The sequence below is a fragment of the Calliphora vicina genome, chromosome 5 (genome assembly GCF_958450345.1).
Source record: "Calliphora vicina chromosome 5, idCalVici1.1, whole genome shotgun sequence".
In the NCBI taxonomy this organism is placed as follows: Eukaryota; Metazoa; Arthropoda; class Insecta; order Diptera; family Calliphoridae; genus Calliphora; species Calliphora vicina.
The window spans coordinates 109,893,263-109,912,099 of NC_088784.1; the positions used below are offsets into that span (position 1 = coordinate 109,893,263).

Here is an 18,837-nt window from a genome sequence, read left to right on the forward strand (position 1 = left end):
TAAAAAATTTTAAAAAAAAATTCGAAAATTTTTTTTTTGTAAAAAATGAAAAACTGCAAAAAAAAATTTTGTTTAAAAAAATATTTAGAATTTTTATTTTTAAGTATAATTTGGTGAATAATTTATAAGATTCGGCATAGCCGAATGTAGCTCTCTTACTTGTTTTTGCTTCAATTTGTTATTATAACTCCGTAACTACTGAGTGGATTGAAACACAATATATAAACCGATTAAAGGTTAAATAAATTAAAATTTTTCTAAGTTTATTTAAATAATATCTAACTAATTTATAATTATACTTAAAAATTTTAAAAAAAATTTCTCCTTAGAATTGAAAAATTTTGCAATTTTTGTACTTAGGTAGCCTTTTTTTCTGTTGACCTGTAAATGTGTATTTGCTTATAAATCCGCCCACTACTTATATGAATTAAACGAATCATAATTACTATAATTAAGGAACTCACAATTAAGAAATTCACTGGCCAAAATACTAAAAAAAAATTTAGTTCTTTTTAGGTATAAAAATTAAAAAAAGAAAAAATATATAATTTTCGATTCAATAATGTCTTTATATTTTTCATCATTAGGAAACTGTAACTAATAAAGATATAGACGACGTTGGCTTCTGAAATGTTGCAATTTTCAATAATTTTGAGGTACTCGAGCTTTAAAATTTAAGGATTTCGGAAAAAGTAATTTAATTCCCCAATAATTCATGACTTCTCCATCATTTTCCCAGTTCAAAAATATTAAAAACCAAAAAATATACAAGACTTTGATTAAAAAAATAAAAAAAAAACTATTTAGAATATTTGAAATGCTTTTACAACATCAACATCAACATCAACTCATTTATTTATTTTTTTCTTATTACGCTCCCTCCATTCGTCTTTACAGTCTTACAGTCACAACTTCAACATAAAAAGTCTGTTCTTAGTATTCCATAAAATGCCAAATATTTCAAACATTTATCTACTCACTTAACGAAATTAAATGTTAATACTTGCACAGAATGTAAACGCAGAGATGAAAACAAAAAACAACAAGAATCCAGCAAAGATAAACGAAAACAATGAACGAGATTGAATAAGACAGAAATAAAAAGATATATATGTATATATGGCAGTAAAGAAATGTTAGATATTTGTTAAGCATCTAACGGATGCCAGTACAAGAATTTCAAAATCGAATAACAATCTAGCAAAATCACACACTCACTCACTTACTTACTTACTTACGCAAAAAGCAGTTCACCTACATTGTAGGTTTAAGAAACTATAACTGCAAACAATCAAATAGAAAACTATTTATACACTCACTCGCTCACTCACTCAAACAGCCAAGCAAAAATTTCATACAAGTGTTATTAAATAAAAATCCTCAATATAGAAATAAATATGATTGCATTAGTGTAACAAATGTACTTTGACATTTAGTTTACTCCCTCGCTCTCCCTCAACCTTTGCACTCACTGTCAGTCTGTTTTATAACTCAAATCAATTTTAAACAAATAAAACTGCCAACTCAGCTCTCAAGCACATTATTTTAATGTTAATGATGGCAAAAGTATTCCACAAATAAATTCATGACATTTTAGTCTTGATTTTTCAAGTAATTACATATTTTGAAATTACATTTTATTTATTTAATTTATTAAAGAAACTACAAATTCCATTAAATAATTTCGTTTTTATTCTCTGGCGAATTTAATCCTGTTTATTTTTTGCTGTTTTAAACAATTTATAAAACTTTTAATGTTTTGACAATCATCTAAACAAACTTTAGACGTGCAGGATGCAAAAACAACAAAAACCAATTACATTACTCTTTAAAATCGCATTCACATTTAAACGAGAGTGACATTTTAAAGCAAAACAAGAATTTATCTCAATCTCCTTCAGTGCGAACTCAAAACTGTTCCACATATAAAACCAAAACCCATATTTAAAAAAAAAATCTAAAAAATCAAAAGGAATTTTAAAACAAAACCAAACATTTACTGAATTTCATTTAGGCGGTTACAACAGATAGACAGCAAGAAAGACAGATAGACAGTTAACTGCCACAGGATAGAAAAATACATATTTGAAAACATCATGTAGTAAAAAGTATTAAACAAAATACTGACAAGCATCCAAACTACATATTTTAGTTTTGATTACAACAGACAGACGGACAGGCAGACAGACAGTTAAAACACATTGCTGCGCATCACCCACCAAGCGGTTTTGTTTAACTTCCGTTGAAAAGCCAACTGAAATAAAACTAAAACAATGTTCATTTAGCTGAAATTGAAATTGATTAGAAATTTTTAATTTGATTTTCTGTTAAAGATAAATTTAATTAAATAAAATTCATTTAAAACATTTTGCTGCAAATACATTTAAATACACTACTTGTTTTAATACATACTCGTATTGTATCAATTAAAATCTATGTAATTTTATATTAATAATAATTTTATCTTAATTCTTTAAATTAAATCTCTGTTTTCTGTTTTGGATGTGGGAGGTAGGGTAGCAAATTTAAACTGATAACCTTAAACAAATTTTCTAGTGTTTTCCCCAGACACTTAAATGCAAACTGAATATTACATGCCATCAATGTTGCCACAGCCGCCTCAACCACCATTAACATACAAGTAACTTAATACATACACTTTCACCTGACTACACTACATCAAACATTCGTATGTGTGCCAGTAAAAGTGTTAGAAGTCAAAAATCAAAAAATCTAAAAAATAAAAAACAATAAATATATATTTATTGTGAAAAATGTTACAGCTACATGTTTATAAAGTAAAATGTTGCAGGAACATACTATGTAAATTATGCAGCAACACGTTTATAGAGTAAAATGTTGCGGCAGCATGTTTATAGTGTAACATTTTGCGACAACATGATTATAGTGTAAAATGTTGCAGCAACATGTTTATTGCGTAAAATGTTGCAGCAACATGTTTTAGTGTAAAATGTTGCAGCAACATGTTTTAGTGTAAAATGTTGCAGCAACATGTTTATAGTGTAAAATGTTGCAGCAACATGTTTGTAGTGTAAAATGTTGCAGCAACATGTCAGTAGAGTTAAATGTTTCGGCAACATGTTTATAATGTAAAATTTGTCAGCAACATGTTTATAGTGTAAAATGTTGCAGCAACATGTTTGTAGTGTAAAATGTTGCAGCAACATGTCAGTAGAGTAAAATGTTTCGGCAACATGTTTATAATGTAAAATTTTTCAGCAACAGGTTTATAGAGTAAAATGTTGCAGCAACATGTCTATAGTGTAAAATGTTGCAGCATGTTCATAGTGTAAAATGTTCCATCAACATGTTTCTAGAGTAAAATGTAGCTGCAACTTGTTTTTAATGTAAAATATTGCAGAAACGTGTTTCGGCAACATGTTTTTAATGTGAAATGTTGCTGCAACATGATTATAGTATAAAATGTTGCAGCACCAAGCTTAAAATCTTGCATCAACTAGTTTATAATGTAAAATCTTGCATCAACATGTTTATAATGTAAAATAATTAGTTTATAATGTAACATGTTTAGTATAAATGTTGCAACATGTTTATAGAAACAATTTGGCAGCAAAATGTAGCAGAAATATGTGGAAATCACTTTGCAAATTGTGGGAAATATGTCAGTAGCAACTATATGTATGTCGCAGCAACATATTAAAAGGAAATATGGTGAAGCTTGGTGAAGCTCCAAACCTTGATGTTATACCTCAAGGGAAAATGTGGAGCGAAGCCGGGGTCCCTGAGGTATGTGAAACCCATGCCTGGTAGGAATTACATTTTTTAAATTCGTTGCTGACTTGATTGTTTATCTGGTACAGCGGGAATCCAGTTAGCCCCAGGACTTTGTCTTGAATGGATGATTAAGTGACCACGCTATGGAAACTAGGTACAGTTAGCCGAAATAAATGGACCATTAAAAGTAGCAGTTGGTTCAGTGCTCAGGAAACGTAGTGTAGTGGTGGCATTCGTGAGCTCTATTGTATTTATGTGGTGTCAGAAACACTCACTTTGACTTTTATTGACAGGGAGCTTTTGCAGTCTAAAATCATATATCGGACTGGCTTACCAGGTCGGATGTTGCTGCTTTGATAATTGTCCTGGGCTTTGTTATTGCTAGCTACTAATGATGGCAGGGATTATATAGCCCGAGCTCTCGGGCAAGAGATTTGTGCATTGATCTGGCAGTCAGTGTATCAAAAGTTGCCAATAGTATGTTCCATGTAAGTCATACAATCGCGGTTAAGAAGCATTGATTCTATCCGGTGTTATGATTAGGCCGTCAAAGCACGTTAATCTTAGATATGTTGTCTACCGAAATGTGTTACTAATTTTTATTATTTCGAACCCAAAAAGAAAAACATGACATCTCCAAAATTTTTGATTTTCCTAATCAAAATGGTCTCAGCACTGTATTACCTGCAATCCATAATTTAGAGCTCGTGTGTGTTTCTTTGAAAAATTACTATAAATGTGTGCGATTTAACACGCAACATATTGTTGCTATAAAAGTTTATAAAATTGTTAACTGCCAGCTAACTGTTGTACATTTCTATATATATACGAGTGTAAATATACACACACATTTGAGTGCAGCAACTGCATTAGTGCAATGTTGTTTGCCTATGTTTGTAGGGCCTTTACTCTCTGAGTTTGCACAAACTGTTTGCCTGTGTGTATTAGTCAGGTAAATGCACAAGCATTTGTATTGGACTATAAGTGTGATTAAATGCTCTCGAGCAAGTGCGTTTGTGTTGGTAAATGCATATTTATTTATCACTTCATTAGTTGGGTCCACATGCATACAGCCACAGTGTAACAACAATAAGACTCAAATTATTAATTACATTTTGTGGTGACATCTGACACATCCATACTTACATACCTACATAGAAACACATTGACTGGTTGGTTAAATGCTGTTGGCTGTACTAATAAATGCCAACGCGCGCTAATTGAAAATTGTTCAATATGTTTGTTTATACATATTTCAGTTGTTTGGCTCTTGTTTGTGTAATTGTTGTTTATTTTTCATAAAATTTAATTATTTATTAATTACATAACACACTGGCACACACACACACCTTCAGTTACAATATCAATCCAAGGAAATTTGCATATATATTTTTAATTATTTTTGTTACATTGTAGTGGCTTTATGGAGTGTTTTTCCTTTTTTTGGTCATTTTATTTTTCTATTTTTGGCTTATGCGAATTTATTTAATTATTAAAATTAATAAATATTTGCTTTTAATTGCAAACTAATGAGGATTTTTATTTGTAAATTACAAATTAAATGCTACTTTTTGAATGAAATTTAAGGCACAAGGATTAGTTTTATTTATTGTTGCAGTTTGAGGTATTGTAGGTCAATTAGATATAATTAATATTAAATTGCTAATTAGCCTTAAATTTGTAAATAAATACAACAATTAATTAAATGAATTATTAAATAAATTAATAGAAAAACTTGTATTTCAAATGAAATCAAACAAACAATAATATAAAGTAGGCTTTTAGGCTATTTATTTTCCAAAACCTCCATAGTTTATTATTATGTATTGTATCATGGTTTTTACTTTATAAGATTTCCATGCAAACTTATAACCGCCTCCATTCAATTACTAATTTCAAAGAACACTAACTAAAGAGTTTTAGCAATTATGTCTGACCTTTACGAAGGACATCTCATTAATTATGCTCAACTTTACAGCTGCCCATCAATTGGTCTCCCTTAAACGTATGAGTGTTATTAATAGTAATAATAATAATTAATATTGCTCATACGTTGCAGTTTATGATGGTCAATTACAAACTCATTACAAGCAAATTTACAAGTATCTACAACCAAAAACTTTACTGGCAAAACTTAAGTATGAATATAAAAGCTAAAGCATAAAAAATGAAGCCAAAGAAAAAGTTTTCCCATCTACTACTGTTGGCAAGTAAAAACTACTTTGTCTGTCTGTCCGTCCGTCTGTCTGTCACCCAGCTTGTCTGTGTATGTGCAGTATTTTATGGTATGTAAAGATACTAAAACAGCTTTAATCACCCTCATAATTTTATAATGAGTTCTCATTTTCTCTACTCATAATTTCCCTGTGTTTTTTTGGCGTGTTCTTGTTGTTTTTTCATACTTACTTTCTGTTGGCAACTAGTAGTACATTTTATACACGTTAATGATAATGTTCGACAAATATTGTACCAAAAACAAACAAATTGCTGGAAAAAAATAAGAATCGTAAACTTTTGTTTTTTTTTTTGGCAAAAGTTAATGACTGTGTTAGAGTGGATGTTAAAAAAATCTTACAGCAAAACAAACATTTACTATGCTGCGTTGCATAGTACAGTTAACGTTGAAAATCAGCAAAGGAAATTTTGGGTCATAACCACTCTATAAAATACTGTTTGTTTGTTTGTAGTTTACTCAAATAAAAAGTTTTATTTATTTATATATAAAAAGTATGTATGTTATTTGCTTCTTAATTTTGCATTCTTTTTCGTTTATTGCAGAAAGAACTATTTGTGAGTAAAGTTGATCCGGGTTCACCGCGCGGCGAACGTAAATTTTCGGCAGCCACTGCGCCATCGATGAAAACAAAGTGGCTGAAAGCAATTAAAAGCCTAAAACCGGCTTCTGGATCAGCAGCACAAGCAGACAGGTAAGTCTATCACCCAGCCATCATGTTTTCCAATCTCTTTTCTTTCCGTTTCCTTCTTAACACTCTTACACTTGTGTTGGTGTTTTATCTTATCTTAACAAAAAACACAAATATAAATATAATGTTTGTATTTAAGGTTATTTTTCTTTCACCTTAAATTTCCAAAAAAAAAAAAAAAGATTCTTCTAAAAGTATATTTTTTATGTTGTTTAAATCTTTAATTTATTACACGTTTTTCATTTATTTTACACAACACAACACCACACCACAGACATTTACATTTACTCTAATAAATGTAATAAATTTTGGAAACTATTTTGTGTTAGATTCTGTTTTTCTTTCTCGATGATTGTATTAAATTTTTCTCCATTGAGGTCATTTGTATTCAAAGAATGAAAAGTTTTAAATTTGTTCAATTTTATTTTTTTTATTTTTGGTGTATAGACATATTTTGTGCTGCTGTAGCTATAATGGACAGTGGAATTAAATATGGCAAATATTTAGAAAAGTTTATTTTTTAAAAAAAGTATAGGAAAAATCTGTACTCTATAATATTAATAAAATATGCTTTTTACCGTGAACCATTAGTAAGGCGATGGATGGCTTTTGCTATTGTTTTTAAAACCACCAACAATAAAGATAAGGGGTATATTGATTTTGTCATTCCGTTTGTTATACATCTATATATTCATCGCAGATCCACAAAAGTATACATATATTCAAGATCCTCTAAGACGATCTAGCTCTGTCCGTCCGTCTGTCCGTCTGTCTGTTGAATACACGATAGCGCCCAAACAAAAGGAAATTTTCCTGAAATACTCTCTGTTGCTAAGGAATATTTGGTATTAAAAAAGGGCCATGATTTTACCTAGCCCCATACAAATTTACCCCCGGAATACTGTTTGAGCAGTCATAAATATTTTTATTATGCAGTAATCCTGATAAAATATTGTATAAATAGTTCTAACTAATTTTTTTTTGTAATTTATTAGAGAAAAGAATTTTATGGCAAATTTGTTTTTTTTTAAATTTATTTCATCATTTTTTTTAAATTTTTAAAAAAAAAAATTTGAAAAAAAAAAAATTTAATTTTTGAAGAAAAAAATTAAAATTAAAAAAAAAAATTTTAAATTTTTAAGAAATTTATTATTTTTTTTATTTATTTGTGAAAAAAGTTTCATAACAAAAAAAATTAAGGGTAAAAAATATTTTTCCCGATTTTGACCCATTGCAGGTGCGACTTACCTTAGCCTTATATACGTCATTGCAAAGGTCTTCAAATTATTTATTATTGGATATCCATATCATCTGTAATCCAGATATAGATAAAAAATAAGTTAAATCCCGAATTGTTTCCTTATATCTCAGCCATTTGTGGGCCGATTGTCTCAATTTTAAATAGCTACCGGGAGAATTCTCGATATGTGTGAATAATGTATGTAATTTATTTCCTAAGGCTAAGGCTAAGGAAAGTTAATGGCAACATACAGACGTACAGACGGACATGGTTATATCGACTCCGCTATCTATAACGATCCAGAATGTATATATACTTTGTGGGGTCACAAATGAAAAATGCAGAAATTATAAATGGAATGACAAACATATATATACCATTCATTGTGAAGGGTATAAAAATGGATCAAAATCGGAAAATTTGTTTTTCACCTAAAATTTTTATTTAGCAATGGGATCTTTTACAAAAAAATTTATTTTTTCCAAACAAAAGTTTATCAATTTGTATCTTAACCTTTATGTCAACGGCAACATACCTGGGTATGTTTTGCATTTTTGCATTTGTAGCTCTGAATTGGATAATCGGATCGACTTGAAATTTGTTGATATCCTATCCAAAACTGTTTACCGCAATTGTCCCAAGCGTGGTTAGAATAGGATCACCCGTTTGGAAGATAAAGCCCATTTACAAAGTTGCACCCTTACGTCAACGGCATACATACCTGGGTATCCACAGTAAAACGTATGCAAATAAAATGATACAATTTAAAAGTATAGCATTTTTTCAACGTTTTCACCCACCCTACTCCACATTTTTGATAACAGCGGGTCCAAATATATCCCGATTTTCTCCATTCTTTACTAAGAACAAATGTATATGTCAAACAAAAAAGCAGTTATTTAAAAATCGTGACGGACTCCAAAGTTATATGTATTTCAATTTAAAAAAATTTAAAAGCGCGATTTTTCTCTAGTTTTTAGGAAAAAAGTATTTATTTTTTATTTTTAAGTTATCTAAAATATTTCTAAGGAAGTATTAGGAATTTATACTTTTTGAAAAGCTAACTTTACACTAAATATTTTAAATGAAATGAAAAGAAAAATTAAAAATTCTTGATACGTAGGGGACCATGTCCATTCAAATAACTAACGCCTATTTTTTATGTACAATTCAAATTTAGGGCAAAAATTCTCAAATCGCATAGTCGATATCAAAATAAGGTAACCTATTTTAGATGACCAAATATGTTCTTAATTATTTTGTAAAGGGTTCCGATAACCCCGCAAAAAAACTAAAAAATCCCATTTTTGGGATTTTTCAAAATTTTTTGGGAAATTACGGGATTCCTGATTATAAATTTCAAAATTTGTTTTTATTTTTCTACATCTAATAGAAAAGTCTATATAACTGTAAAATTTCATTAAAAACTATTGATAAATAAAAAAATTATTTTAATTTGAAAAATTTGTATCTTTGCAAAAACTCAATAAAAAGCATATTTTGTAATACCTACACAACCACTTTTTCAATAAAAAACAATGACTAAATGTAAAGGTAAAGGTAAAACTGGTTATCATAAAATTTTTGAACCTTTTGCCTATTTCTAACAAATTAAAAAAAAATAATACAGAAATTCCAACAAACGAGTTAGATATTAGCATTTTTATGCTAACGGCAGCCATTCACCATACAAAACGTATGAACATACCCAGGTATGTTGTTGTTGACGTGCGTAAAGCCGTTCTGCTGTTGACATAAAGGTTGAAGGGTATATAAAATTCAATACAGCCGAATGTAGAACTCTTACATGTTAAATTTATAATTTTGTGTAGCACTACCTCACATTAAAGAGCGTTCCAGATAGCTTGGTGTTGCAGTTTATCCAACGCTTTATCAAAATCATTAAAGATTATATAGAAAGTTGAATGGTATTCAACAGATTTCTCCACTGTTATGGGACTATACTGACAGATCTTTACAGGATCCAAATTTGTATTTTTTTTTACTATATCATAAATGTATATATGAGGAAAACTAAACATTGTGGAGAATTTGACTAGAACTTCATTTCGCTGTTGTACACGCGGATATTTAAGCATCTTAAAACTATTCGCTTTAATAATTGTTCTCATTATGAGCAAAACTTTTGTTGGTTTATTGGAATGAACACAATTGGGACGAATTTCGCATAGTACAACAAATTCGTCGGTAAACATTCGTTGCGTAAATTCGTCGACTGAAATAAAATTAAGACGAGAAAAACACCGATGTGTGTCATTGATTTTTCTTCATTATGTTACAATGATCCTCCAACATTTTTGTCATGAGAAAATCGTATCAACAACCTTTAAACCCACTGTCTCTTAAATGATTTTTATATATTTTAAATATTGCTACAGTTTAAGGTTTTTTATATTTTTTTATAAATTTTTCTTCAGCTGTTCATATTTAGCTCGTCTTTTTTGGGTTTCTAACTTAGTTCTTTCCTTTTTTTTTGGGAAAATTTATATTCATGTCTGTTCGTATTTTACACACTTCTGAAAATCCCATAGACTCTATTTTAAATTAAAGTAAAATGCCTCTACTCCTCGAAAGTGAACATATTGCTTTTCCTGCTGTTGTTGTTTCCTTTTTATCGCTAGAAAATACTTGCACCACTGGGATGGATGATTGTATTTGTGCTGGAAAACACATTTCAGCATCTAAAGATGCTCTTTAATGTAGCATTATTGCATTTTGCAAACAAATGCCAAAATAGCATCAGTTGAGGACGATGATGATGATGATGATGTTGTTCATGATAATAGTGCTAAAGATGATGATTTGGTTGCTTTGAATATTCGTCTGTTCCACATACTACAGCAAGTACAACTCACTCTTACATGCCTTGCGAAGCCATACAATTATATTCTATTCTAACTATTACCAATATCTATCTATCTATATGCCCGTACGTTTTGTAAGTACGAGTAAATTGTGAATAGAATAGCATAGCAGATCCTACTTCACTTTAACAACGTCAATGTCCTTGATTTCTTTTTCCACTCTCTATGGATATAAATATTATTTTCGTTATTTTTTATTTTTATTTTTTGTATTCTTTATACCCAGTCTAGCATACTGTAGGACCGTGTAATAAAACAACATTATGGTTTTTTTATTTCTCTCCTTTATAGAGAAATAAAAATATTGCCAGCACTTTATTTTTTTTTTCATACGTATGGCAACAAAAAAGATTCAAGCAGCAGAACTTCTGCAATCAATGAAATGTGAAATATTCTTTTCCACTTTTTCATACGCTTCTTTTTTTATACGTATTTTTTGTATTTTTTTGGTTCGTCTTTTCAATGTTAAAATAGAAAATGATTATGTGTGTTATTACGAAATTGAAAATATGTATGAATAAGTATTTATATGTGAGGGAGGAGGAGGAGGTCTTTTTTCAATCTCAAGAGCTGGTGTTAAAACCAACTAATTTATTTGCCACTTTTCTATTTGTTCTGTCTAAGTATAAAGAATTCGCAAAACGAGCTTCAGGATTAATTCAAAAGATACTGAAGTGCTGCAAGTGTGTAAAAATGAGTCAATTCTGTAAATAAATGTAGAAACACTATAGTGGTACTAAAACATTTTAGCATTTTTTTATATAGTACGTATATTTATAATTTTATCTGCTAAAAAACACATTTCCTTTTATCGTCTGGTACTCGTATAATCGTTGTATTCCAAAGGGATATGTGTGAATTTCAAGTGAACATAAACACAAAATTAAACCAAATTACATGTTGATTTTTGTTAGAGATTCCACGCTTTTAAATTAAAATGGTTTTTAGATTTCCACAAAGCAATTGCCAACTGTCACAGCCATTTCAAAGAAATATAAAAATCGTTTTAATTTCTGCAATGTTTTATCATATAATGAAAATTTCTATTTCCTGGAACAAAACATTAAGCGGTTTAACATTTCAGCAGAAATTTATTATTGGCTAATTACATGTTGGGACATATTTCAATAGCTTGTTATAGTTCCATGTAAATTTTGAAAATTTAATAAAATTACTCAATCATTTTCATCTACTTCAAATAATATTACACGGATGTTTGGTGTTTTTTTGAAATGCGAGCGCATAGATGGATAAAGTGGTTAACAAAGGGAACCCTTTCACAACATTTTAGAATAAAAAAAGTTGCAACAACATGATTACAGTAAAACATGTTGAAGAAACTTGTTTATGAAAATTGTTGCAGCATCTTTATAGAAAACATGTTGCAGACTATTGTGTATAGTGTAACATTTTGGGACAACATGTTTAGTAAAAAATTTTGCAGCTACATATTTATAGTGAAATATGTTTCACAACATTGTTACAATTAAAAAAATGTTACAACAACATTAAAGAAAAAAAATAATGTAGCAACTTTTTATGAAAATTGTTGCAACATCTATAGAAAATGTTTTAGCAACATGTTTATAGTTTGAAATCTTGCTGCAACATGTTTGCAGTGAGAAATGTTGGAGCAACTTGTTTATAGTGGAAATTTAGCAGCAATATGTTTATAGAAAGAATGCTGTAGCAACATTTTTAATGTAAAAAATGTTACAGCAACATGTTTATAGTGAAAAATGTTGCAGCTATATGTTTATAGTAAAAGTGTTTCTGCAACATGTTTATAGTAAAACTGTTTCAGCAACATGTTTATAGGAAAAATGATGCAGCAACATTTGAATAGGGATAAATGTTGCAGCAACATGTTTATGTAGAAAATGCTGCAGCAACATGTTTATAGGGAAAAATGTTGAAGCAACATGTTTATATGGAAAATTTTGCAGCAACATGTTTATAGGGAAAAATGTTGCAGCAATATGTTTATATGGAAAATCCTGCAGCAACATGTTTGTAGGGAAAAATGTTGCAGCAACATGTTTATATGGAAAATTTTGCAGCAACATGTTTATAGGGAAAAATGTTGCAGTAATATGTTTATATGGAAAATCCTGCAGCAAAATGTTTATAGGGAAAAATGTTGCAGCAACATGTTTATATAGAAAATGCTGCAATAACATGTTTATATAGAAAATTTTGCAGCAACATGTTTATAGGGAAAAATTTTACGGCAACATGTTTATAGGGAAAAATGTTGCAGCAACATGTTTATAGAGAAAAATGTTGCAGCAACATGTTTATAGGGAAAAATGTTGCAGCAATATGTTTATAGGGAAAAATGTTGCAGCAACATGTTTATAGAGAAAAATGTTGCAGCAACATGTTTATAGGGAAAAATGTTGCAGCAATATGTTTATAGGGAAACATGTTGCAGCAACATGTTTATAGGGAAAAATGTTGCAGCAACATGTTTATAGGGAAAAATGTTGCAGCAACATTTTTATAGTGAAAACGATAAATTGTAATGTCTGATACAGAATGACTTTCTGAGGTGATTTAACTATGAACTTCAGTCTGTCCATTAAAACCTTTTAACCAAATATGTCTATTTTTGGTCCAGGAACAAACCCCATTGAAACTGGTGGACATAGTGTCATGATTATATCTAGACCCCATACGAATGATCTTCTGGAATTTCACTTGATCACTGATAAATATAACAAAAATGCCGTTAATAATTCTTTAAAACATTGTTTGCTTTAAATATCACTATATTTGGGATAGTTTTCATAATGATCATCTGTGTAAACTATTGTAAGATAAGCTAAATTAAAGTCAGTTTTCTAGAGCAGTGGTCGGCACTCACAACATACAGGTGCCGATATTGACAGTACAAATGTCAACGAAAATCGTAAAAATGATCAAAAAAATATATAAAAATCACAATTTATACCTGGTCAGATTACAACAGGGAAAGATAGTGCATTACATTTTATTATAATTAATGTTCCAGATTCTTTTTATGTTAACCACTGATTTAGAGGCTCTAAATTTGTTGTCATTTACAAATTGGAGAGCGAACTTAAAGCAATACTAAATGTTGATAATTATAAATAAAATAATTATTTACATTACATCAGACAACATGCACTTTGTCATCTGTGGAAAAACTTTATATCATCCAACTAAATGTCAAAAGTATTCATTACAACTTTACTTTCAAATCTAAAAGTAATATTTAAGTATACTTAGGAATAGTTGTAGTACCTACATATTTCTAAAAATAAACGAAAACTTTTATACACATATTTCAGCTCCTCTTTTTTTTCATTAACAACATTATTTAAGTAGATATTTTGGTTGAAAAGTTTTTTTCACCATTAATTATCTGCTTAAAAATTAAGACAACTGAGATGTAACAATTCTATTTCATTTACTCTCATTGGTGCGGTTGGAATGGGCCAGCAAAAAAGGGAAAACACGTATATTTAATATATAAAAATCATTTAACTACCCACACAGATACTAAGTAATACATAATATACAATATAAAGATACTGCAGAAAAGTTTTTAGTTTCTTTTTTTCGGACAAGAGTGCAAAAAAAAAATACAGCAACAGTCGGAAATAAACGTGAAAAACATGCTTTTAAATTTATTAAATCTTGTGGTTTTTGCCAGTTTTTTTCTCATATTTTTTTGGCTGCTGGTTTTTTTTTTTTTGTTTGTTTTTTGGTTGTATAGAAAAAACAAATCTGGTTAAATGTATTGTCAGGTAAAATAGAGTAAGAAAATCGGAGGTAAAAGCAAACTATAAAAAAATAAATTTTTTTTAATATTCTTGGGGGTTTGTTTTAATGTTTCTTTTGTATTTTTCCTGTGCAAAATATGAAATAATGTTGATGAGCTTGGTGTGCTTACCTTTAACGGGGAAACATTTTTTGTAAATGTATAGATATGTTTAGCTACTGTTTTAAAAAAAAGTCCAGTGGATGCGAAGGTAATTAGTGATCACTATATCTATACAATTTTAGTTCATGCTGAACATACTTAGGCAGAATTTCTCACATAGAGAGAGTGAGAATAATATGAGAGCTGCGATCCTTACCGATCTTTATAAAATTTGGTAATTTTTGTTTGAACAAAACTCGTTATAGTCATATCGAAAGGAGGACTGGGCTCTCTAATTCATTTTGGATCGATCCTTACTTAATTTTAAATGGATAATATTGTGTGTACACAGAAAAAACAGATTTGTTTTAGCAACCGAATTTGTTCCCAATCGAATGATTCTACCTTAGTAACCGAATTTTACCGCTGTGGCTACAAAATTTTAGAAGGGATAAACTTTGGTTGCTTCAACCGAAATTCTTCTTTATCAACTGACGTTCTGTTGATAGAACCGAAAAATTCTATGTGTGCAACCGAATCTTTCGATTGGCAACAAATTCGGTTGCTATTACGGATCTGTTTGCTCAGTGTATGAATTAAAAATGCGTGAATTTTTTAAAATTTTTAGGTTTTATTTTGAAAAATTTGTAAAATATATATTTATTCAAAGTATTACCCAATGTTAGCTATGACCATTTCCCATCTTTCTGGCAACATATGGATTCCACCCCAAAAGAACTGTTCATCTTTTTAGGCCAATTTCGGATACTCTGAAGTAAATCGTATTCCAGCGAGAGCGCTCTACATCGATCGAAACAAATAGTAGTCTAAGTAAAGCAAAACTTCCCAACCACTTCTTTCTAAATAGTTTGTAACAGTGGCCGCAAATTGACATGATGGGATATTACGGTTTCATGTCTGGCATCATAGGACACTTTTGCTCCTACCAAAAACAGAGAATTACCATACGCCATTAATATTTGGCTTTGCAGTCGATTCAGCTGGTTGGCCGGGCTTCACATACGAACTCATATACTTCGACTTATCGTAATGGATCCATTTTTCATCGCAAGTAATGATTCGGTGCAAATGATTTTTTTTTATAGCATCATTTCGGACATGCGTAATCGTTATTCAAGGTCTCTCAGCTTCAATTTGAATGGTACCCAATTTCCCTACATTTGGATGATTTTGCAAGGTCTTGTTGAGTTTAACAACAATCTTCATGGAGTAATGGATCCAATTGTGGATCTTCAAACTTTATTTTTAGCTGGTCTCGGCGACTTTTGTCTTCCGTTTCAAATTCTCCACTTCTGAACCGAACTCTCTCTCACCTTCAGAGATACCCGTTAAATCGTTTGAACTAAAGTACACAAAATTTGTCTGTCTTTTCAAATCACAGACCAAAACATTTAGTTATTGATTAATAATAATTTGATTCCATTAAAATGTATTTCCCTTAATTAAAATTATGACCCTGCTGTTACAGACCACCCAATAAATCAAGCATTATCTGCTATAGGGTGTCACGCTTGACAGACCATTATTTTCATACTTATTTGGCTGTTAAGTAAGAATGGCGGAATCAAAGCAAAAAAAGAAAAACTAGCACCCAAATGTAGAGAAAAGAATCAACCAACCAAACCCAGTTTGGTACAAAGTTAAAACGTTTATGCAGGCAAAAAGTTTATGATGGTCTGCACTTAATAAAACAACTACAACAGCAGCTACAAAAAAAATTTGGTATTTTTTACAAAAAAAAAAAAACGAAACCAACAACTCTATATACTGTTTATGTACATATGTATACAGTTTTTTAGATGTTGCTTTAGTTGTAGTAAAGGATCTAACAAAAGAGTCAACTTAGGAAGAGACCAAAAAAAATAGCAGAAACAAAACTATGAATATTTATTATTTTTATTCTTTTTTCTTTTGGTCAATTATTTTAGGGGGTGTCTTTTTCTACTTTTGGCAAGTTAAAGTCTGTCTATCGAAAAATTTATGAAATTTTTTGGTTTTTAATTAAAAATGAACAAAACACAAATCAACAAAATAGTTTCCAATATCAAAGACTGCAACACAAAGTTCAGACGTAACACACAAACATAAAAATTAAAAGAGTTTACTAGGAATAAAAACCACATACTCATATATATTATGATTTTTAATTAAAATATCAGTAACACAACACTTTTATTTACATATTTAAAAATGTTCAACTCTTTAGGTTTTATTCATAATTAAATTTGTAATTAAAGTTTTATAAAACAAATTTTGTTTTACAAAACTTTTGTAACAGCAATTCACCACTGAAGAAAAATATCGCATGTTGTATTAAGATATGCCTAAATGAAACATTCATTAACTACAACAGAGGCTGTGAATTGTAAAATAAAATTTATTACATTTTTCTTAAAATTTTCTATTTTAATTTGTATTGAATTTAATTATACCTAAATAATTGATAACATCATTTTCTTTATATTATAATATCAAATATCTCAATTATTTCCCCCTTCATTTCAAAACAACCAACCAAAAATGTTAACCAAATTTATTTATAACAAAATCAAATCAGTCAACCTCGCTCAAATCAAATGTATCACGCCGTCTCAACCGTTTTAACTTTAAGGTAAAATTAACAAAATTATTAAAAAAAAAATATATCAACAAAAAAACCCTCAAAATTCTGTAGAAATTGTACAAAAATATTTGATTATTTAATGAAATAGAGATAGTTAAAATTAACTTATTAAATTATTTAACTAAAATTTATAAATTTGTAGTTCAAAATTATTAATTTTGTATATAAAGTAATTCAATTTAATGCACCGTATTTATTGAATCCCGTAGTTTTAAATCCTTAAAATTTAGAAAATTTTATTGTATATAAATATCCTGAACCTAAATCCCTTTAGATAGATCTCCCCACTAAATTATTTGTTACATAAATGTTATAACGAATATTCTAAAAGCCCAACTAATTCAATACAGAATTAATATTTTTATATAGATCGAAATGTTTATATTTATTAACCACTTATAATGCAAAGAACAATAAGAAAAACTGGTACAACTGGCTGTAGTTGTCTCCTATATATGAATCGAAATATTAAATAAATAAAAAGCAAATGTCGTTCGTTGGTAATTGCATCAGTTGAGAACGGCCTGACCGATTTAGACAATTTTATTTTTTAAATGTTGGTCATAGTCCAACTTAGGTTTTTACGGAAGGAAAAATTGACCACGCTCACTTTTATACCCACTTTTTTCGATTTATCTAAAATCGGAAAATAGCTGCACCTATTTCGCTAATTTGTTTTTAAATGGTCGTAGTAAAATTCATAAGAAAAATTTACCACGCCCACTTTTTTTCGATATATGTATCTAAAATCGCAGAACGCCTGGACCGATTTGGCTATTTTTTTTTTTTAAATGTTCGCGTTTAATCAAGAAAAGCAGCTCGATCTGTAATCACACATATTTCTGAACAAAAATCGATTTTTTTATATTTTTTTTTTTATACGTTTATTATAATATTATTCCTGCCTTTAATTGCTAGGCCTTACAATATGTAATTAAATCTTAAAACTAAACAATTATTGTTCTCAATTATAAGTCTCTGTGGATGTTCTCGTTTCTTATGTACCATGGAGCTCCCGTCATGGTTCTAAGAATTTTGGATTGTGCCCTCTGTATAAGATCTATACTGGTATTGCTTGCTGTTCCCCTTAATTGGATTCCGTATGTCCAAATTGGTTTTAAGACTGTCTTATACAGGATGACTTTGCAGTTAAGGCTTAATTTCGATTGATGGTGGATTAGCTAGTGTAAATTAGAAGCTTTTAGTTTCATGTGGAGCCGCTTGGCTTCTATGTGCCGACGCCAAGTAAGACGTCTATCTAAATGAATGCCAAGGTATGTAACGTGGTCAGACTGTGGGATGTTCACACTGTTTAGTGTCACTGGTGGACAATTTCCTCTCCTAAGTGAAAACTTTATGTGCTTGCTTTTAATTTCGTTCACTTGTATTCTCCAATTTTTTAACCACGTCTCCACGTGTCTGAGATAATTGTCAAGGTTTCTAGATGCTACATTTAAGTCCACATGAGAACTAAGAATTGCAGTGTCATCTGCAAAGGT

At 29.7% G+C, this 18,837-nt stretch overlaps 1 protein-coding gene across 1 annotated transcript in view; it reads left to right on the top strand.

Moving 5' to 3' along the window:
* The window catches only part of LOC135960871 (uncharacterized), a 339,112-nt gene that overhangs the window by 261,774 nt on the left and 58,501 nt on the right, over positions 1-18,837 (top strand). The window contains exon 11 of the mRNA XM_065512271.1: positions 6,535-6,683. Coding sequence (XP_065368343.1) covers positions 6,535-6,683 — 149 coding nt within the window. The remainder of the gene's footprint in view (positions 1-6,534; positions 6,684-18,837) is intronic.